At 47.5% G+C, this 24,018-nt stretch overlaps 1 protein-coding gene across 1 annotated transcript in view; it reads right to left on the reverse strand.

Moving 5' to 3' along the window:
* LOC147113546 (coiled-coil and C2 domain-containing protein 2A-like) overlaps positions 1-24,018 on the reverse strand; it is a 403,075-nt gene that overhangs the window by 166,076 nt on the left and 212,981 nt on the right. The window contains exons 15-16 of the mRNA XM_085996133.1: positions 22,638-22,841; positions 21,088-21,180 (exon numbers count right to left, since the gene is read on the reverse strand). Of these exons, the coding sequence (XP_085852259.1) occupies positions 21,088-21,180; positions 22,638-22,841 (297 nt within the window). The remainder of the gene's footprint in view (positions 1-21,087; positions 21,181-22,637; positions 22,842-24,018) is intronic.

Consider the following 24,018-nt stretch of genomic DNA (forward strand, 5'->3'; position numbering starts at 1 on the left):
CTTCGTGGCGTCGACTGTAATGCCTTTCAGCCGGAATCTGGACTCAGCTTGAACGAACCAGGCTTCGGCGAGGTTCTCCCAAAAGTCTGGTAATTTAACCGTGACTGCGTTTGTATCCGCCATGCTAGCTTAGGATTCGTCCTGAGCGTCGGGGTCACCAGTGTTGAGATACCGCGGCAAACGTGGGAGTCGAGACCAGAGCTATTGAAGACACAACTGCTTTATTCCAACCACATGACAAACAGGAACTAGAAAAGCCCGCGCATCCACTTAAATACTTCCCAGACAGGAAGTGCTCCCGGCAGCCTGTCCCTGCGGGAAACAAGTTGCTGGAGGAAAGGGCCCCCGGCTGGGGGCTTCTGCTTAGACTGTCTGTGCCGCCGTGAGCGGATTATGTCCAGTGGTGGCGTGTCGCCACAGCAGTCCTCTATTCCACCTATATTTGAACCACCACGGCAACTCAAAGGCTGGCTAGTGGGCGACAAGGGTTATCTACTGATGACATGGCTCATGACTCCAGTCTGGAACCCAAGCATACGTGCACAGCAGGCCTACAATGAAAGTCATGCTGCCACAAGGAACATTATAGAGTACACACAGTACATAAGCAAAATACTGCGGATGCTGGAAATCTGAAATAAAAACAGAAAATTCTGGAAATACTCAGCAGATCAGACAGCATCTGTGGAGAAAGAAATAGAGTTAACATTTGAAACGTTAACTCTGTTTCTCTCTCCACAGATGCTGCTTGACCTGCTGAGTATTTCCAGCATTTTCTAGTTTTATTATAGAGCTCACCATTGGCTTCCTCAAGCAATGCTTCTGCTGCCTGGGCCACTCTGGAGGAGTCCTGCAGTACTCAGCTGAGTGGGTATCAAGATTTGTGATAGTATGCTGCACAACCAGGCCTTGAGGGAATAGCCCTTGCCACCACCTATCAGGCGAAAAGCTGAGGAGCAGGAGCACGAGGAAGAGGAGGAGGAGGAGAAAGAGTCGGAGGAGGAAGTGCAACAGGAAGTGGAGGAAGAGGAAGGGAGGCTACAATGTAGATAGCCCCATTCTGCCTCGACTCTACGTGATCAGATTATTCATGACCGATACCACACCTCCCCATTCACCAACAGTCTCACGCTCCTTACCTTTCCTCTATCAGTGACCATCACATCGTCCTCTTTCTGACAACACAAAATAAAAACCACCAGTAAATGCACATTCCAATCCAGTTTTATAAATTCACTAATTACATAATACATACAAAATTAAACTAATCACCCTTGTACATTCACTTAATGCCTATTTCTGTGTTCCTTTACCTAACCTAGTGCTCTGAATGAGGTGCTTTCCCAGTGGCTGCAGCATGAGTAGTGGAAGGCTGCTGACTTTCAATTGAGGAGACTGCAGATGGCCTTGAAGGATGACATCGAGTACTTCTGGGCCTAGAGGGTCCGGCTACAGACTGCACCATCTCAGCCTGGGCTGCAGCAGTCTGGGCGGGCTGGCTGATAGGCAACAGCAAGGGCACTGGCGGAGTGGCAGGGGTGGTGGCAGGAATGCTGTTATCCTGGGATACGACAGCAGGTTCGTGTTCTATGGAGCCACTGCCATTCTCCCATGGTAGCACTTCAGCAACTCTACTGATCTATTGGAGAACAGATTGATGGACTGCTGTGATGCCCTGGAAGTCCCTTTGAACAGTGGTATCCAGAGCCATGATGGCTGCAGTCTGAGCTTCCATGCAGCACTCAGACCTTTGATGGAAGCTGCTTGTGCTGCAATGGAAGTTGTGATACCGGCTATTAAATGCTGCATCATAGTGGGTTCCAATATGTGTGCTGATGGAGGTAACAACCCGTTCCATGTTTGAAAGGATGTGCTCCAAGCTGTGCACAAAGCCCTGTGCCAAGTTGGTGCTGGACTCCTCAATGCTCTTTGACATTGCTTTCTGACAGTCTTTCCAGTGCACCAAGCATTTGATTGTATACACCCATCAATGTTCTTCTGTAGCCCTACCCATCAAAGTCCTCATCTGACTCCTCTGCAGCAGAACTAGTTTGCAACCTTGCCCTGATCTTGCGAGTTGGCACCTGCGCTATCCTTACCCCCACCCTGGCTCCTGTGCCCAGTATCACACCACGTGCAAATCCCTCCTCTATTCTAGCCTCTAAAATACATGCATTTTCAGTCTCTAAGCTGGTGACTGCAAGTGTAAGATTGAGTGACGGCGTCTCTTCATCGTCATTGTCTTCTTCCTCTTCCTCCTCTGACTGGGAAGGTTCCAGTCCTTGGGTATCTGAAATGAAAAGGGACATGGTTTGGGTTGCGGTGAGGGGAGAGGAGAAAGTAAGAAATGCGTGCTTACATCATCTTCAGGTTGTGAATATATTCAAGAAGGAGTTGGATATATTTCTTAAGGCTAAAGGGATCAAGGGGTATGGGGAGAAAGCAGGGACCGGGTACTGAATTTGGATGATCAGCCATGATCACATTGAATGGCGGAGCAGGCTCGAGGGGCCGAATGGCCTACTCCTGCTCCTATCTTCTATGTTTCTACGTTAGAAGAGATTGTAGGATGGGGGAGAAGTGCGAAGAAAGAAGCAGGATTAGGTATGCAGCTACCCTCATCATCGATCCTTTCAGCCCCGCCTGTGGCCACAGCCTCAACGATGCCCCTTCCCATGATGGCAAGCACTCTATGGGGGTTAAAACATGCAGGCGCGCTTGTCCTCCTCTAGTTTTTTCCTGCTGTGTGCTGTTATGCACCACCTATTCCTGCAAGAGTGTCAGTGAGTGTCCTGCAGTATGTTTGGGTGATGTGGCTGTCATGGTTGAATAGCTGCCAGTGAGTGCCAGCTGTGAGTTATGGGCGCAAGGCTTGCAACAGCGCTAAGTGTGTGAGGGTGAGATAAAACATATGAATTGAAGGGTTGAGTATGATTGATAGAAATTGTTGATAGGTGGCTGATGGGGTGTAATGAATTGAGCAGTGGATGAGGCTAGTGGTGAAGTTGGTAGCATGTGCCATTTGAAGATTGAACTCACTCACCTGGACAACTCGTCTCAGATTGTTAAACTTCTTCCTGCACTGCAGCCATGTTCTTGGAGCTACACTCCTGGCATTGACCTCCACCGTTACTTCTTCCCACTATCTCCTGAGCATATGTCTGGAGGGCCCCCTGCGCCCCTGCAGACACAGGATGTCTCTCCTTCTCTCCACGTATTGCACCTGGACCTCCGGTACATTGTCAGAAAACCTTGGTGCACACTCTCTTACATGTTCAGCCATTCTTCAAACTTTCACAGCACAGATTCAGTTTTCAAAGGACTCACACCACTTCTTGCAGCCACAATGCACCTCCTCTTTAAGAGGTGCAGGCTGCCTTTAAGTAACGGTGGCCACTCATGAGATCTGGCCCCCTGCTGATGCGTGCAGCCAATGAGCAGCATGGGTAGCGCTAACTACATGCAGCAATCATTTAAAACAGCAAGCTGCACGAATATAACGTGCTGTCTGCATCGTGGTGTTAATCGTGTACCACGATCCCCATGCCCGTTTGAGGGTTTTCCAATTTATTCCCTCTTGCATTTATATGGCACCTTTAACGTAATAAAGCATCCCAAGGCATTTCACAGGAGTGTTATCAAACTAAATTTGACACTGAAAAGTCTTATGAAAATCGATAAAAGCAATGCAAAATAGAGTGAAACATAGTATATTTACACAAATATAGTTAAATTCAAAATTTGATTAAGAATAAACACAGATCAGGAAAAGGCTCTCAAATACTGCCAACATGAATAACAGAAATACTGTAGCAGTAGATCCAACATGAATGTGATCCAACAATCTCAAAAAGGTACTATTTTCTAGAAACTGCGAAACTTGGAATATAACACAATTTTAGAAACATTGATAAATAAAATACTGCCAACTATTTTTATATATACATAGAATGTACAGCACAGAAACAGGCCATTCGGGCCAACTGGTCCATGCCAGTGTTTATGCTTCACACGATCCTCCTCCCACCCCTCTTCATCTAACTCTATCAGCATAAATTTTTATTCCTTTCTCCCTCATGTGTTTATCTAGCTTCCCCTTAAATGCATCTATGCTATTCACCTCAAACACTCTTTGTGGTAGTGAGATCTACATGTGTTTATCTAGCTTTCCCTTAAATCCATCTATGCTATTTGCCTCAAATACCCCCTTGTGATAGCTTCAGAGCATATTATTTAAAAAAGGATATAGGAACACTGTCACCAACAGAAAGATATTTAATTATTAGCTTGTAAATGTCCTTTAAAAAAAAAACAGTTTTTTATCACAGGGAGAGGAGCCAGGACAGCATTACATCATTTTCATCGTAATGACAAGGTTTTAAAAACTTTTTTATTTGAAAGTTTTACAATAAAGAATGAATACTGCATTTATGGACCCTCATGTACAGTTGTGGCCAATAGAGGCAATGCTTATTTGGCAATTTGTTGGGCACATATGCAGATGACTGTCGTGCATTGGATGTTTCAGGCACTTAAATTGTCTATTGGAGCATGCCTTAAGTCTTTGGCTGTAAGACTGGTTGTTCGTGCAAACACATGTTTTCTGGCTCGTGGTTGGTATCATCTTCTGCCACTGGTTGGTGTTACCTGTCTTGTACAGCATGTTCCATAGCAAGGTCCCTTTGCAGGGCAAATTTGTGCAAGGCACAGCAGACAATAATAATGTTTGACATCTTCACAGGCTGAACTTTAACACACTCTGATTGGTACAGGCATCTGAACCTTTGTTTAAAATGCCAATGGTCAGCTCAACCAAGACTCTGGTAGCTATATGCACCTCATTATATTTATCTTCAGGTCTCATCTTTAGGTATCTCAATGGGGTAAGGAGCCATGGCTGCGGTGGACTGCCATGGCCTCTTCCATTCCATCCAGTCTTCTTAAATCTTCTTAAGTATGATGGATCTTGGATTGGTATAAGATTGTCATAAGATCAAGGAATCATGGCAACTACCAGGATAGTGGGCATTAAAGTGCATGATTCTATAGCTATGATCACAGACCAGATGCATATTCTTAAAGTGGGTGGAATTGAGGGTAGGGGCACACATGGTCACATGCATGCAATCAATAATGCCCTGCACTTTAGATAATTCAATTAACAGTAAAAATGCAGGGTTCTTTTCTGTTGCTGGCTGTTTTCTAGGTGCAAAGATATGAAAAATTGGCCCAGGCAAACAAGGTATTAGCCACCTGCATGAAGCAACATAAGAACATAAGAAACATAAGAAATAGGAGCAGGAGTAGCCATACAGCTTCTCGAGCCTGCTCCGCCATTCAATAAGATCATGACTGATCTTTTACCTCAACTCCACTTTCTCACCCTATCCCCATATCCCTTGATTCCCTGCAATGGGGCACTGCAGGTTGGGTAGATCAGAGGGCTAAATCCTCATGGGGAAGGGGCACACAAATGCTGGGATGCACATGCCAGGAACCTCCATCACTTACTCGGATGACTTTCTGGGGTTAGGAGGAGGTCCACCATTTTGCATGGCAGTGGCGGCACCTGCATTTTGGGTGCCCGCCTGCCCTCAGAGACCACAAAATGCACGTACAGTGTCTGGTCCAAGGGATGTTGTTGCCCCCAGAAAGTAGAAAATTGTGCCCCTGCTGCCCCCTTTGTAAAACAAAAAATGACACTTTTTCTTCAGAAGTCCAAGTCATGGTCCCAGTCCTCCCTCAGCCCTGCCCCCTATTAAATCATTAGCCTTGTACAGAGAAAGTGGAAGCTCCATCTCTTACAATGCCTTGTAGAATCCTAACATTAGGTTGGGACCTGGCATACCTGGATCCCAAACTAATTTCTCGCCATTCAGGTATAGTCCCACTGGAGTTGCAGTGGGAATGCATAGGAAGGGCCAAAGATATTCAGCCCTGTGATGTATAACTCCTGCTTGTTGCTTTGAAGGAGTCAGTCAAATTAAAATTTATGGCAGCGATTGCCATGTCAACCACTGGCACAGCCTGTCTGGAAGCAAATTCTAACTCTGGCTACAAGAGACTGTATAGCCCTGTCATGGTCTCCTTGGGAAATTGTAATCTCTGTATGCAGGCTTCTTCAGATATATCCAGGCATGATGGGCTATCCTGTACATGCATCTGACAGCATAAGGGAGGGTCCTTCTTGATTGCTTAAAATGCAAACACATTGGGCTCAATTTTGTCATTGGGGCAGGCTGGGGTCGTGTCATCTGCTTTTCGTGTTATCCACCCAATTCCAAATTGATGTGGGAGAATGATGCAATTTTCACCTAATTGGGCAATTGAGTTCCAACGTGTGGGAACCCATGGCCCAATTCGTTTTTTCAGTCTGAAACACGCCTCCGATGATGTCATCATTGCTGCTGCATTTAAGGTCTGCAAGAAGCCTTGCTTCTTCTGCAGACTGCCAACCTTTTTGCCTTTGCTGTGAGAGGGACCTGGAGGTAATATGAGCAGCGGGAGACCTAAGTCTGCCCCCAGATTTGATGACGTCGCCCTGCAAGCTTTGGTGGAGGGAGCAAGAGCTAATAAGGAGGTGCTCTTCCCTTCTTCAGGGAGGAAGAAGCCTCCCCAGCAGACGAAGGCTGTGTGGATCCAGGTGGCCCAGGACAGACGGGTGCATCAGAGAAAGCTGGTGACAGAATAGTTTTTCATCTCTCTCATTGACATTGCATGAGTCGCTGATAATGATTCTGAAGCTCTAACAGATGGACTTATGATCATCTGCAATATGCAATGTGCATGTAACCTTGGTCTCACATCTCTGACTCTTTCCTTTACTCCCCCACAGGACCATCGCAATCACCCATCCCCACTATCCAGGAGGAACAGCCCGAGCCTCCAGACTCCTCAGAGGAAGCGGTAACCTCTGAGGGCACAGCGTCAGCAGAATTCAGCCAACCCAGCACCAGCGCAGACACTCACACCTCGGTGGGACCATCGCGAGATAGAGTAGTGTTGTCACCTGGTGTATCACAGCTCACAAGTGAGCATCAGCAGATTGTGGAGACAGGGACAGCAGTGGAGAGTCCTAGTCGGAGGGTGCAGGACTCTCCCAGCTCGGCTCAGCTGCATGTCGACCCTCTGCCTCTGGGTCCATCCAGAAGAACAGCAGTGCTAGAACTCCAGGAACAGGTGCAGGAGTCTCTGGCAGGTTTTGTTTCCAGGGTCGCTGCGAGTGTGGAGCGAATGGAGGAGTCCATCGCGAACATGAGCAGAGTCTTTGTGGAGTCATTGGCACATGAATGCAGCACCACGGAAAGGATGGCAACCTCTGTGGAAAGGATGGCTACAGTAGACGAGAGGATGGCTATGGCCATGGAGGAGCTAAGTCGCCAGAGTGTAGAAAACATGGTGAGTGTTCAGAATAGACTGACATCTCTGGAGGAGCGATGGTCAGCTATTGAACAGAGAAACCAGACCTTCATGCAAGTCCTTCTGAGTAGGACTGCCAGTGCAGATACAGGTCCCCATGGCCCCCCTGATGTGCAGCAAGGTGCTCTCAAGCCACTTGCAAGCGTTGAGGTGGACCTGACCCATGAAAGGGATGTTGGTGGCAGAGAACAAGGAAGTGGAGGCTCCTCTCCAATGTAGTGTATGTACCTTTAAGAGAGAACTACTTTTACAGCTCCTGTATACTGTAGTACCGGCAGTGACCACACCTGTATATAAGCCTTGAGCATGCCTCTGTACTGTCAGTCTTGAGACTACCCTACTCCAGTAAACACCTGCTGATTGTTAAGTTACAGCCTCCGTGTGGTTATTGGTAAACATCATACTTTAAGAATCACGGATTCAACAGTGGCAACGAGGTCGATTCAAATCTGCCTGCAACTCTGCATTTCCCTTCAAGGATTCGCTCCGGGAGGGCGGTGGAAGAAAGTCGAGGCCAGAAGCACGGGCGTCGACCACGAGCAACCGCCCAGTCATCCGGCAGAGAGTGAACATCGCAGGGGAGGCTGTTGAGAGCCGGGCTTGGTTCCCCAGCCACGACGATCCAGCAACAGACTGGCAACAGGTACAGCGCAGACCCTTCCCGGACAGCGGCGGCTGGAGCCGACCGACGGCATAGAAAAAGCTAAGCAGCGTCGACGGGGTAAGAGAGAGGGTGAAGCGCACAGGGCGCGGCCGGGGGCTGAAAACCGAGCGGCGTCAAGGAAAAACAAACAGAGAGAGAGAGAGGGTAAAGCAGCAGCCGGGTTCAGGACCGAGCGACGGCAACGGGAAAGGCGCACAGGAGAATGCGCAGAGCACAGCCAGGGCTCAAGGGCTGAACCGCGTCCGCGGGGAGAAGAAGGGAGAGCGCGGGAGACGCCATTGAGCCGCGGAGAAGAAGGGAGAGCGCAGGAGATGCCATTTTTAGAAGCCGCAGCGGAGAAGAAGGGCGAGCGCGGGAAGAAAGAAAAGCGCGGGAGACGCCATTTTGTGCCAGCGGAGAAGAAGGGAGAGCGCGGGAGATGCCATTTTAGACAGTTAAATCACACCCAGGGATGCCGAAGAGTGGCAGTATCACTGCGTTCGACAATGAAGTCGAAGATTGGGCGACATATGTGGAACGCATTGAGGTGTACTGCAGGGCGAATAAAGTGCCAGTTGCTAGGAAAGCACTGGTTTTGTTAAATTCCATGGGTGCAAAAACTTATGGCTTACTGCGAAACCTAATAACCCCAGAGAAGCCCATGGATAAGAATTTCGAAAGCATAGTAGAAATCCTACAGGACCACTTAAACCCCACACCGCTGCTGATAGCAGAAAGATTTAAGTTCCACAAAAGGAACCAGCATAAAGATGAAAGTAATGCTGAGTACTTAACGGAACTGCGCAAGCTATCGAAACACTGCCAGTTTGGAGCGGGACTAGCAGATACGTTAAGGGACAAGTTTGTGTGTGGGCTTCAAAGTGAAGGAACCCAGAAACGGCTTCTATCAGAAAAGGATCTGACGCTGGACAAGGCTTTCAGCATGGCAGTATCACACGAAGCAGCCGCACGGGGCGCTGCAGAGATACAATGGAGACCACAAGAATATGGCACCAATGAAATGTCATATGGAGCAGGGAAGTGTTATCGCTGCGGCAGAACAACACACGACCAGAAGGATTGTTGGTTCAAGGACCAAGTGTGCAGACAGTATGGAAAAGCAGGACACATAGCAAGAGTCTGCAGGTCAGGGAAGAAAACCAACAGCAAGAAATCTCCACAGGAGAAGTACAAAAAGGTACATAAGGTGATGGACAGTAGTTCAGACGAACAGAAAAGTGATACAGACTCCGGAAGCAAGGAGCTGGGTTGTCTGAAACTACATAAGGTAATCAAAATGGAGGATCACCAGACTATCTGGGTCACACTCAAGATAGACGGAGTCCAAGTGAAATTGAAATTGGACACAGGATCAGCCCTAACAGTCATAAACCAAAGGGACTACAAGCGGCTATTTTCACATATACCCTTGAAAGCTACAGAGATTGTCTTGAAGACGTACACGGGGCAAAAAGTCTACCCCAAAGGAAAAATAAGGGTGAAAGTGATATACAAAAGCCAGGAAATACCTAAAATGGACCTATATGTATTGCCAGATGGAGGACCACCACTACTAGGACGTGAATGGATCCGGAAGATACAATTAGATTGGCATTCCATACAGGCACTGAAGGTTGAGGCCAAAAAGGATGACGACGTCACACCTGGATGACTGTCAAAAATGCTAACTGACGCACAAGAAGTGTTTCAGGAGGGACTCGGAACACTAAAAGGCATAACAGCAACGATTAAAATAGAGGAAAATGCAAGCCCAAAGTTTTTTAAGGCCAGACCAGTGCCTTATGCTATCCGACCAGCCGTCGAAGCAGAGCTGGAAGGGTTGGAACGTTCAGGAGTACTGTCCAAAGTAGACTGGAGCGAGTGGGCTACACCCATCGTTCCTGTAATGAAGAGGTCGTTGAGTAATACGCCTGGGGAACCAAAGAAGGTCCACATCTGTGGGGATTTTAAGGTGACAGTGAACCCAGTCCTTCACACGGTACAATATCCGCTTCCACGGATTGAGGATATTTTCGCCTCACTATCTGGAGGTAAACGCTTCACCAAAATTGATCTGGCCCAGGCGTACTTGCAAATGGAGGTAGAAGAAGCCTCGAAACAATACCTCACGATCAACACTCATAAAGGTCTCTACCAATACAACCGGCTGGTGTTCGGGGTAGCATCGGCTGCGGCTATTTGGCAAAGGGCAATGGATCAAGTCCTGCAAGGGATTCCAGGGACCCAGTGTTATTTGGACGACATCCTGGTCACGGGCAAAAATGACAGTGATCACCTCGCCAACCTGGAGAAGGTGCTCACTAGATTAAAGGAATATGGGCTACGAGCTAATCGCCACAAGTGCGAGTTTTTCCAGAAGCAGATCTCGTATTGTGGCCACGTTATTGATGAAGAGGGGTTACATAAGTCCCCTGAAAAGATTGAGGCAGTAGTCAAGGCTCCAGCACCGGAAAATGTGTCACAACTGAGGTCGTTCCTCGGGCTGGTGAACTACTACCATAAGTTCTTACCAAATTTGTCTACAGTATTACACCCACTGAACACCCTACTGCAAACGGGAGTACCATGGAAGTGGAATGACGAATGCAAACGAGCTTTCCAGAAGTGCAAAGAATTGATCACATCAAAAGAGGTGTTGGCCCATTTCAACCCAGCACTATCAATTCGGTTGTCATGTGATGCATCACCCTATGGTATTGGAGCGGTGCTGGCGCACAAATTCCCAGACGGGTTGGAGAGGCCAGTAGCCTTTGCATCTCGGTCACTAACCTCAGCCGAGCGCAACTACGCCCAAATCGACAGGGAGGCCCTCAGCCTAGTATGGGGAGTAAAAAAATTCAACCACTATCTGCATGGGCAGAAGTTCACCTTGCTGACTGACCACCAACCACTTGTCTCCATCTTTAATCCAAAGAAGGGTGTTCCGGTGATGACTGCACAACGGTTACAAAGATGGTCCCTTTTTCTAGGGGCGAACCAATATGAAATAGAATATAAAGGCACGAAACAGCATGGAAACGCTGATGGGCTATCACGCCTGCCACTGCCTACTGTGGAGGAAGCACCAGCAGTGGATCCTATCGAGATATTTTATTCGTCAATAATTGAACGATTGCCAGTAACTAACGCGGATATAGAGAAGGAGACCCACAATGATCCGACACTGTCTCGGGTATATGATTTGACGGTGAGGGGATGGCCAACACATGGCGACTCACTGTTGCCAGCATTCTCATCCAGAAGAGAACAGCTGTCAGTATGCCAGGGGACAGTGATGTGTGGATCCCAAGTGATAATTCCACCCAAGTTAAGGGAGAGAGTGCTCAATGAGCTTCACGAAGGTCATCTGGGAGGGGTGAAAATGAAAAGCCTTGCTAGGGCTTCTGTGTGGTGGCCGGGGATTGATCAACAAATCGAGGACCTAACCAAGAGCTGCTCAGGATGCCAGAAGGTCCAAAATGCACCACCACATGCCCCTCTACACCCATGGGAGTGGCCCTCCTCGCCATGGCAATGGGTGCATATTGATTTTGCTGGTCCATTCATGGACTCAATGTTCTTAATAGCAGTGGATGCACAGTCGAAATGGCCTGAGGTGATAAAAATGTCCTCAACCACTACAGAGAAAACGATTGCAGTCCTACGGGCCATATTTGCCAGGAACGGCTTGCCAGAGCAGATTTGCTCTGATAATGGACCACAGTTTGTGTCCGAAGAGTTTCGGAAATTTATGAGAAGGAATGGGGTAAGGCATTACACATCCGCCCCGTATCATCCAGCCACAAATGGATTGGCTGAGAGGTTCATACAAACCTTTAAAAAGGCGATAAAGGCCATGTGCGATGATGAAATTCCACTACAGCATAAGGTGGACAATTTCCTGTTAGCCTACAGAAATGCGACACATGCAGTTACCAACCAGACCCCGGCCATGATGTTCTTTAACCGAAGGTTGAGATCTCGTCTGGATTTGCTCAGACCAAATGTGCGAAGAAATGTTGAGGATAAACAATTCCAGCACATCAATGAGAAGCTGACAAGGAGCTTCAATGTAGGACAACCAGTCTTGGCCCGTGACTACCGAACAGAGAAATGGCAACCCAAAACGATATGCACACGGCAAGGGCCATTAATGTACACAGTGGATGTCGGGGAGAACATTGTGAGATGCCACGTCGACCAGATCTTAGCGTCACAGGAACGAGTCAACCCCATGTCTCGTATACCTGGGGATGAATCCGACATACCGGTAGCATCTACCTCAGAAACAGTAGCAGTGGAAACTGATGAACTAACCGACGAAAGGGGGCCAGAATCGCCTCCGCACCAAGAACAAGAACCTCAGGAAAGGCGCTATCCAGAAAGGATCAGGAAGCCGCCCCAAAGACTGAATCTATAAATGGACTATTTCTGTTTAATGTGCATGTTAAAGTGTTAATTGTTATTTGAATATTATGGGTACTGCTAATCTAAAAGGGGAGGAATTGTAGTGTATGTACCTTTAAGAGAGAACTACTTTTACAGCTCCTGTATACTGTAGTACCGGCAGTGACCACACCTGTATATAAGCCTTGAGCATGCCTCTGTACTGTCAGTCTTGAGACTACCCTACTCCAGTAAACACCTGTTGATTGTTAAGTTACAGCCTCCGTGTGGTTATTGGAAAACATCATACTTTAAGAATCACGGATTCAACATTCAAGCACTCACACTTCCATGCCACTGCAGAGCCCTCGGTCAGAGCTCCACCAGAGTCCCCACCCAACTGAGATCGGCGTCTCAACCCCTGCACAGCCACAGGAGCAGCAGACTGTTGCCGAGCCCTCACAGGTTCACAACCCCAGAGGACGCCCGCCAAAGGTGTCGAGACACGAGCAGCAAGAAAGTGAGCAAGGGGCCTCCACATCTGCTGATGCCAAGGGGGAACCACCACGTATGAGCACGTGTAAGAGAAAGATACTGCACAAATAGTCACAAGGGTAGTCACTTGGGTGAAATGTGATGTTTAATGTTGAGAAGCCATCAGTTGGTTATTGTAAATAAAAATTCTGATGGCAACTGTTGCAGTTATTGCGTGTGTCATTTCGCTAATGGGACTTCCACATTGAGGGCTTAGGATTACTTGCAATTGTCAGTATGGTGGTCAGAGTGTTAGGAATCCGCAGGTTCTTGGCCAATTATAAGAAGGTGCGAGACAAAATTGTTTGATTTTGCAGGCTAAGCAAATCTGGCCAAGATGAGTGCGTCCCTTGCATCCCGGGCAGCAATGTGGTTGCGCGCTGGTGCCTTCTGGCCTGTGCAGCTTCAGGTGGGTGAGCAGCAGCTTGGCCCTCCTGTTGTTGCTGCTGCTGTTGATGGTGCTGTTGTTCATGGTTCTGCTGCTGCCACGGCTGGTCTTTTCCGAATCTGATGTCCAGGAGGAAAGGAAATAAATGGTTCCCATGCTTCTGGTATATGCCTCAGTTGAGGAAGGGCTCAGTCAAGGTGGTGAGAGGGGTTTCCCAGGAGGTCACGCTGGAGATGGGTGTCAGGCTCCAAACTTCCACAGCTATGGTTATGCCTGCTAAAAGTTCCCCCAGACCTGAGACAACAAAGTCCTGCCACCTGCAAATGATGACTGATCAAATCTCCTATTTAATGGTGGGGCTGCAGCTGATAGTTAACAATCCAATTGTGCTACCGCCAGGTTTCACCGTCGTGTTTCAGAGGAGACGTGCATCACGTCGGAAAAGTGTTAAAATCAGAAAGGCCTCTCAAAATGGGATTATAGAGGCAATTCAGTGGTTGTTAAGGGCCTTAAGGGCCTATCCCGCCTCTTGGAGGTGGGACAGAGGCGGGATCAGAAACCACGCATTTGGGAAAATTGCTTGGAGGTGGGATGGAGGCGGGGTCGGGCCCGCCCGGGCCCACCCGCCACTTTTTGCAATTTTAACACCCCACACGCCTCCATTCCCGCCTCCTCGGGCCTGGCAAAATCGAGCCCATTGTATGCTTCCTCGAATCCTCTAGAACCTGCAAATATAGAGGGATGTTCAGAAAGACATCCACAGTTCCGATATAGGCTAGACACAAAGAAAACACATGGGATACAGCTTTAAGAAGCTGAGTAACTTCGGCAGAGAAAACATAACAAAACAGTAAACAAATATTGAAGTCAGTGACAGCAAACAGAACAGCTACTTGCAAGTTCCAAAACGTCTCTACTTTAAGAAAAAGGATCCCCAACATGCTGGAAAAGTCCTCCCAAGTAACATCTATTGTACCTGAGTGCTTGGAGCATTGTTCAGACACTCAGACTGCATTATGGAATTGTGATCTCATTAATACTTTTGGGAAGCTTTAATGCACTGTTTAAGGTGTGTTTCTCTCCATAGTACATGTAATGGTCTAGAAATTGAATCATGTCCAAATTGCTGCACGTGTCCAATCAAGCGGCCTGACCATGACAAATTGGTCCACCAGCCTTGTTGTGATAGTAACTGTTGTGTATGTACCTTTAAGGGAATAACTGGTCCTAGACTGCAGTACCGGCAGTGACCACCCCTGTATAAAAGGCCCAAGCAGGCTTCTGTATTTCAGTCTGACGTTGCCTCCTGTTCAGTAAAGTACCTGTTAAACTGTTCTCCCGAAGTCCGTGTATTATTGAGGCGCGGACTTTACAGTGGCGACGAGTAAGTTCGAACTCACCTGCAGTGTGGCATCATCTCACGGGGATCTCACCCTGAGATGAGGGTTCTGGAAGGTCGTAGTCTGAGCAACGGGCGTCGACCGAGGGCAACCGCCCAAAGAATTCATCGGTGTTCGGAGAATTGCGGGAGAGACTGTGGAGAGCTGTGCTTGGCTCCCCAGTTAAGGTGTTCCAGCAAATCGTGCTGGTAGCAGGTAGCGCACTGACCCTTCCGGACTGCGGTGGGCTCAAGCTCAATCGAGCGGCTCTCCAAAACGGGCCGCGCAGCGTCGCCGGGAAAAGAAAACAAGAGAGAGAGAGGGTGGCGCGCACAGGGCGTGGTCGGTGCTCAAGAACAGGGCAGCGGAGAGAAACTAAACGGGGGGGGAAGGAAAGCGAGACGCGCCGAAGCTGCGGGTCGCCGCCATTACCCCGTAGAACGCTAGGAACAGCGTGGCAGCAAGGGGAAGAAGCAAAAGCGCGGGAGGCGCCATTTTATCCCATTGGGGAAGAAGCAAAAGCACGGGAGGCGCCATTTTATTCCTTTGGGGAAGAAGCAAAAGCGCGGGAGGCGCCATTTTAAATCACCCAAGATGCCGAAAAGTGGCAGTATCACTGCTTTCGACAATGAGGTAGAAGACTGGATCACATATGTGGAAAGAATTGAAGTGTACTGCAAGGCAAATGAGGTGACCGATGGAAAGAGGGCGTCGGTGTTATTAAATCTGATGGGTGCGAGTACGTACGGCCTATTGCGGAATTTAATTACCCCAGCTAAACCAATGGAGAAAAGTTTTGAGGAGATTGTTCATATCTTACAGGAACACCTAAGCCCTACACCACTGCTGATAGCAGAAAGATTCAAGTTCCATAAAAGAAACCAGCACAAAGATGAGAGCAATGCTGACTATCTTACGGAACTACGCAAGTTATCGAAGCACTGCCAGTTCGGAGCAGGACTGGCAGACACCTTACGGGATAAGTTTGTCTGCGGGCTCCAGAGTGAAGGAACCCAGGAACGACTAATTTCAAAAAAGGACCTGACGCTAGAACAGGCTTTCAGCGTGGCAGTATCCTACGAAGCAGCAGCACGGGGAGCTGCGGAAATACAACAGAAACCACAAGAATACAGCGCTAACGAAATGGCGTATGGAGCAGAAAAGTGCTATCGCTGTGGCAGAACAACCCATGAGCAGAAGGACTGCTGGTTTAAAGACAAAATATGCAGGCAATGCAGGAAAATGGGACATATAGCAAGAGTCTGCAGGTCGGGAAAGAAAACCAACATGACAAGAACTACTAAGGAACAGTGCAGGAAAGTAAAGAAACTGATAGACAGTAGTTCAGAAGATCAGGAGAGTGATAAGGACTCCGGGAGCAGGAGACTAAGTTGTTTAAAGTTACACAACGTGATCGCAAAGGAAGATCACCGAACCATTTGGGTCACCCTCATGATAGCAGGGTCCCCAGTAAAGATGGAATTGGACACAGGATCAGCCCTAACTGTCATGAATCGATGAGACTATGAGCGGCTATTCTCACACATACCCTTAAAGGACACGTCCATTGTATTGAAGACATACACGGGGCAAAAGGTCTACCCCAGAGGAAAAATAAGGGTGCCAGTTGAATATAACGGAAAGGAAACACAGAAACTGTATCTATATATACTACCAGATGGAGGACCACCATTATTGGGACGTGAATGGATCCGAAAAATACAATTGGTTTGGCATTCCACTCCGGCACTAACGGTGACTGACAAAAAGGATGATGATGTCGCACCTGGACGTCTGTCACAAATTCTATCTGACGCAGAAGAGGTGTTCCAACAAGGACTTGGGACTCTAAAAGGAGTAAAGGCAACCATAAAGATTGAGGATAACGCAACCCCAAAATTTTTCAAGGCCAGACCGGTGCCATACGCGATCCACCCAGCCGTTCAAGCTGAACTGGAGAGTCTGGAGCGTTCGGGGGTGCTGTCTAAGGTGGGCTGGAGCGAGTGGGCCACACCCATCGTTCCTGTAATGAAGAAAGCATTGAGCAGCACGCCTGGGGAGCCAAGGAAGGTTCGCATCTGTGGGGACTTCAAGGTGACTGTGAACCCAGTCCTGCACACAGTACAGTATCCACTTCCGCGGATAGAAGATATTTTCGCCTCACTATCTGGAGGGAAACGTTTTACAAAGATTGATCTGGTTCAAGCGTATCTACAAATGGAGGTGGAAGAAGCATCTAGGAAATACCTCACGATAAACACTCACAAAGGCCTTTACCAGTACAATCGACTGGTATTCGGGGTAGCATCGGCCCCAGCTATTTGGCAGAGGGCAATGGAACAAGTCCTGCAAGGGATCCTGGGGACCCAGTGTTATTTGGACGACATCCTGGTTACGGGCAAAAATGACAATGAACACCTTGCCAACCTGGAACAGGTGCTCACGAGATTGCAGGAATATGGGCTACGAGCCAACCGCCCCAAATGCGAGTCCTTCAGGAGACAAATCTCGTATTGTGGCCACATGATTGATGAGGAAGGGTTGCATAAGTCGCCAGACAAGATTGAGGCTGTAGTCAAGGCTCCAGCACCGGAAAATGTGTCGCAACTGAGGTCGTTCCTCGGGTTGGTGAACTACTACCATAAGTTCTTGCCGAATTTATCTACAATTCTGCACCCACTGAACGCCCTGCTTCAAACTGGTGTAACATGGAAATGGAGTGATGAGTGTAAGCGTGCCTTTCAGGAATGTAAATGCCGAATCACTTCAAAAGAAGTATTGGCCCACTACAACCCAACACTACCGATTCGGTTGGCATGTGATGCGTCACCTTACAGCATTGGAACGGTGCTGTCACACAAATTCTGTGACGGTTCAGAGAGGCCAATAGCCTTTGCATCGCGCTCGCTAACCTCAGCCGAGCGTAACTACGCCCAGGTTGACAGGGAGGCCCTCAGCCTGGTATGGGGGGTGAAGAAGTTCAATCACGGGCAGAAATTCACCCTACTGACTGATCATCAACCCCTGGTCTCAATTTTTAACCCAAAGAAAGGCGTTCCGGTGATGACGGCGCAACGGCTGCAAAGATGGTCACTTTTTCTAGGGGCACATCAGTACGACATAGAGTACAAAGGTACGAAACAGCATGGAAACGCTGATGGGCTGTCGCGCCTACCGTTGCCTACGGCGGAAGAAGCACCTGCAGTGGACCCTGTGGAGATATTCCATGCGACCATAGTCGAATGTTTGCCTGTTACAAACGCAAGTATTGAGAAGGAAACCCGAAATGACCCGACACTCTCTCGGGTCTATGATTTGACGGTGAAGGGATGGCCAGCATATGGCGACTCACTGTTGCCAGCATTCTCGCCAAGGAGAGAACAGCTGTCAGTGTGCCGGGGAACCTTGATGTGTGGATCCCGAGTGGTAATTCCACCCAAGTTGAGAGATAGAGTGCTCAATGAGCTTCACGAGGGTCATCTGGGAGGGGTAAAAATGAAGAGCCTAGCCAGGGCGTTTGTGTGGTGGCCGGGAATCGATAAAGAAATCGAGGATATGACCAAGAGATGCACAGGATGCCAGAAGGTCCAAAACGCTCCACCACAGGCCCCGCTACATCCATGGGAGTGGCCCTCATCTCCATGGCAACGGGTACACATTGATTTTGCTGGTCCATTTATGGACTCAATGTTTCTAATCGCTGTGGACGCCCATTCGAAATGGCCAGAGGCCATTAAAATGTCCTCCACCACCACGGAGAAAACTATTGCAGTTCTGAGGACCATCTTCGCCAGGAATGGGTTGCCAGAACAGATTTTCTCCGACAATGGCCCACAGTTTGTGTCTGAGGATTTCCGGAGGTTCCTGAAGAATAATGGGGTGAAACATTACACATCTGCCCCATATCATCCAGCCACAAATGGATTGGCTGAGAGGTTTGTTCAGGCCTTTAAAAAGGCCATTAAGGCAATGTATAATGACGACATACCACTACAACACAAGGTGGATAATTTCTTGTTTGCTTACATGCGACACATGCAGTAACCAACCAAACTCCAGCCGTACTGTTTTTCAACCGAAGACTAAGATGTCGCTTGGATTTGCTCAAACCAAACATAAGACGAGATGTTGAGGATAAGCAGTTCCAGCACATAAATGAGAAGCCAACCAGGAGCTTCAAGATAGGGCAACCAGTCTTGGCCCGCGACTACCGAACAGAAAAATGGCAGCCTGGAACGATATGCACACAGCAGGGACCACTAATGTACACAGTGGACATTGGAGAGAGCATCGTGAGACGCCATGCTGACCAGATTCTAGAGTCACAGGAACAAGCCAAATCTATACCACAAGCAGGTGCACCTGGTAGTGAGCCCGAAGTACAGATTGCGCCTACCTCAGAAGCAGGGGTATTGGAAGCTGACGAACCAACCAATGACAATGAGCCAGAATTGACTCCACCGCCAGAACAGGATACTCGAGAAAGGCGCTATCCAGTCAGGATCAGGAAGTCTCCTCAAAGACTGAACTTATAAATGACTATTTCAGTTGATGTATATAGTACCGAGAAAATTGTAATTGAAATTAGTTATTATTTAGTTGTTAAATGAATGTTATGTACTGTTTGTCTAAAAGGGGAGGAATTGTTGTGTATGTACCTTTAAGGGAATAACTGGTCTTAGACTGCAGTACTGGCAGTGACCACCCCTGTATAAAAGGCCCTAGCAGGCTTCTGTATTTCAGTCTGACGTTGCCTCCTGTTCAGTAAAGTACCTGTTAAACTGTTCTCCCGAAGTCCGTGTATTATTGAGGCGCGGACTTTACAGTAACCAACCATTCGCTGCCCCAGAAGCAATTCAGGGGGACAGCAAGATCAGCCGGCTCAACTCAGAAGAGTCTGGAGGGGAAGCTAATCGGAAAGTGGGTGAGCAGTGTCCAGCAGCGGTCAGTGGATTTAATGTGGAGCCGGGAAGAGTATTCCTGCTCCTCCTGGCTCCACAATAAGGTAAGTAAAAAATGCTAAATGGAGTTGGCACAGGGACTCCTTACAGTGAGAGTTGCTGCTTCCTCAACCCAGTGTCTTATTGAAGCCCAGGACACCAAGAGAGATGAAGCGTACAGCCCTCTAGACTAGCATGTAAGCTCCGCCGATGCAGGGCCCAGGTGAAGGAAGCAGCCTAGACTCCTGAAGAAGAGGATGGTAATTTTTTTTTAAATTTGGATTGAGCTCTTTACATAGGCGGCCAAGGGGGAGCTCAATGGGATCTCAATGGGAGGGGAAGGGAGGAGATGGCTCCCTCCCTTCCCCAAAAAGCAGGTAGCTGCCATACTTTCCGGCGAGCACCACAGATAAGGCCGTAGTGACATTGGCATCCACCAGCAGAATTGCCAGGATCGTAGTCCGTAGACTTTTAGGGCCATTTTTTATTATTTTGTTAGACTATAATGATCATAAGAACATAAGAACATAAGAAATAGGAGCAGGAGTAGGCCAATCGGCCCCTCGAGCCTGCTCCACCATTCAATAAGATCATGGCTGATCTGATCCTAACCTCAAATCTTCTATCACTCTGCATCCACCCGAACCCATGTGATCTCCCGGGAGAGGCGAAAAACCAGATAAAGACCCAATGGCCAATTTGGGAGAAAAAAATCTGGGAAATTCCTCTCCGACCCATCTAGGCGATCGAAATTCTTCCAGGAGATCACTCTGTCCCTATATTTTCTACAGTACTTACCTTCTGTAAAGGCGATCTCCACCCCAGCCAGAAACAGGAATAAAACCATCTCCTGAAATCTAACACAGAATTAGAACACAGTAGGAGCAGAACCAGGCTACACGGCCCCTGGGCCCACTCCACTACCCACAGGGCCATGACCATTCCGAACCTAGACTCATGTCCAATTTCCTGCCCGCTCCCCGTAACCCTTAATTCCCTTTACTTCTAGGAAACTATCTATTTCTGTTTTAAATTTATTTAATGATGTAGCTTCCACAGCTTTCTGGGGCAGCAAATTCCACAAACCTACCACCTTCTGAGTGAAGAAGTTTCTCCTCATCTCAGTTTTGAAAGAGCAGCCCCTTATTTTAAGATTATGCCCCCTAGTTCTAGTTTCACCCATCATTGGGAACATCCTCACCGCATCCACCCGATCAAGCCCCTTCACAATCTTATATGTTTCAATAAGATCGCCTCTCATTCTTCTGAACTCCAATGAGTAGAGTCCCAATCTACTCAACCTCTCCTCATATGACCACCCCCTCATCCCCGGGATTAACCGAGTGAACCTTCTTTGTACATGGGGGAAAAGTTATGTTTTTGTCCACACTTTACTACCTTCTCTAGATACTTAAGTGCCATCATTCTCTGTTCTGTCAGTGAATCTTCGCCCATAATTATAAAAATGTCATCCTTTTGGCTTTCAGATTCCTACAAAAATATGAAAAACACTACATTGTTCAGTGAAACATACTACCCTCTATAAAAGACATATCAAAATTTGTTCAATGTATATATTTAATAAAATTATATCGGGAAATAACGCAACAGTCTGTAAACAAACTATAAACAAAGCAAGAAGGTTTTTTTCCCCAGGGTTACCTCTGATAAATGAGTGTAAAATAGGTGTAACTGATCAGAAAATATGCAGAAATTCGTTATGCTAGATTTCCACCCATGTAGCACCCATTCTGTTTGTATTGGCTCTTTGCTAGAACAATTCAAAACTAATCCCACTGTCCTGCTCTCTTTCAGTGGTGTTGTATTTTCCTCTGCTTCAAATATTTATCTAATTTTCTCTTAAAAGCTGCAATAGTCTGCCTCAACCACTGCCTGTGGCAAAGCATTGCATGCTCCAATAACGCACCGAGTAAAAAAATGACTCATAAGCTCACATTCTTAAATTTTAAATTGATGACCACTTGTCACTGACTCCCAACCAGAGGAAATAGTCTTTCCCTATTTACTCTATCAAAACCCCTCATAATTAAAATAAAACCCTATTAAATCTCCTCAGCCTTCTCTGCTCCAGTGGAAATAGTCCTAGGTGTGCTATCTTCGCCGGGGTGCTAATTTTAGTGCCCTGAAAAAGTTAGCGCCCCCGCAGCCGATTTTCCCAGGTAGCGCCCCGAGAGGGAGGGGGGCGCTACTGGAAGTGCCCCGTGTCCCTCTTGGCGCGCTGCGAGCCAATATCGCGGCGCTGCGTGCTGCGGTATTGCAGGCCTTCCTCCCCTTATTAAATGAGCCCAGCACTTAAGAGAAGTGCCGGGCTCATGGAGAGCAGCCGGCACCCCATGGGGGAGCTTCACAGGGGCCGGGGACAGCAACAGGGGCAGGTGCTGACAGGCAGACAGCAACAAAAATGGCCACCCACTACCTCCCCTTTAACTAGCACCACCCCGGCCGCATGTAGGCGTCCCTGACCCCGGCGGACATAGCGTCCGGCAGTAAGTCGGGGGGTGCCACCCAATATTACAGCCGGGGTACGAGCAGGGCCCTTTTTTATGGCTTTATCTACCTGTACTTGCACTTTCAGGGAACTGTATACTTGAACCTCTACTACTATCGAGTCCCACTGCACATACTTAAGGAAGTTTGAAAAATTGTGGCCAGAGCCTTTGGTATCTCCCGTCTGACCTCTTTCAACAGCCATGGGTACATGCCATCAGAGCCCAGTAACTATTTTTTTAGAATGGTTATCTCTAACAATTGTTGCCCATCCTCCTCTTGTACACCTACTTCCACCATAATTTGTAAAACCAATGCAATATATTTATTTAATATCGCCATCACACCTCATCCTCTACAATTAGCACCACTGCAATATTCTATTAACATCTTTTCTGTCAATTCACTTTTATTTTTTGAGAAACAATATGGTTAATAACCTGAAAAATATTGTCAGATATCTCCCTTTCGTATGGAGGCACTTGCTTATAGCCACAATATTCAGGAACTCCAGAATTTCTAAGCATCAGTAGACGAAAACGTTTAGATAGCTCCAGTTTTTTATCTGTTACAAAATTAAACTCTTCTTGCATTTGCTCTAATCTAAAGTATTCAGGAACACGTTGGCCCTCCTCAGTTGCGTACTGTTGAAAAAAACAAAAGTATAAATTACACCCTTGAACTTAATCTTGAAGTTTTATAGAAAAATAAAGGTAACTGTAGACTTCTGTTGAATAATATTATTTAGTTATCACTTATTTGAAGGTTTAGACAACAATCCTATACTTTAAAATGAAAAGTAACAAATAACAGGTAGTATTTAAAAAATAAGTACAGAGAATCATTCTCTTTTGTCAAACAACAAACATATAGGGGGTGGAATTTGTAGGGTTCTCAAAATTCCCACATTCCCCAAAAGTTATGGATAAAGGGACCCTGTATGGACAAGTTGTTAAAAAGGGTACCCAAAATGGCTTCTGAAATCTCGTGACCAAAACCGACAGGATTTTAAAAGCAAGGCCCTGCAAAAGGCAGGCCTTGAAATGAAACCTAACATGCATGGATCTGTGAAAAAGACTTTGTAAAGCCAGACAGCTAGGTAAACACAGAATATGCATTCTTCACCTTGGAACAGATCAAGTCAGGATGGGCCTAATCTTGAGGCCATCAACTTCTCACATAAATAATCGGTAACAGCTCACAGGTAGCTGCCAAGCCAGGAAAGATGATTAAGTTTCATAAATAACAAACAGCCAGGATATCGAAGCCATTATACAAGGAGACAACTGCCCCAGAAGTCGTTAAAGTAAATGGCTGTAATCATTTTAGACGAGCCCGTCAAAAGTTAGACAAAGGACTGACCTGATTTGGCATGCAGATAAGGGGCGAAGAACCGGGTATAATTGTAGGCCCACCGGTAGCTCTCGCTCTCTTGTCGCTTGCCTCTTGCTCCTGCCTCCTGCCTCTTGCTTCGTGCCTTGTGGCGGGCCCTCTTGTCCCTCCCCGCGCCGCTCGACACCAAGGACGCCCATTACTACACAGGGGGCCAAACGCGGGAGGAGAACGAGACCCGAATTGAAAACGCACAGGACATACAGGGCCACGAACAGACGAGACGAGAAGAGAAAAACGGTAAAACTAGTAAAGGCAGAGAAGGGCAGCGGAAAGACGCATTGGGGGACAAACGGCCTAGTTATAAGCTGGAGTTTGATGAATAAGTTGGCGTTTGAAGCATGGATAGTGAAATCAAGACAAACGGCCTAGTTATAAGCTGGCATTTGATGCTTGGACAGTAAAACCCAGTTAAGAATCAACTGGTGT

This window comes from Somniosus microcephalus, chromosome 8 (genome assembly GCF_052327205.1).
Source record: "Somniosus microcephalus isolate GS21.2 chromosome 8, FLI_Smic_1.0, whole genome shotgun sequence".
NCBI classification, from domain to species: domain Eukaryota; kingdom Metazoa; phylum Chordata; class Chondrichthyes; order Squaliformes; family Somniosidae; genus Somniosus; species Somniosus microcephalus.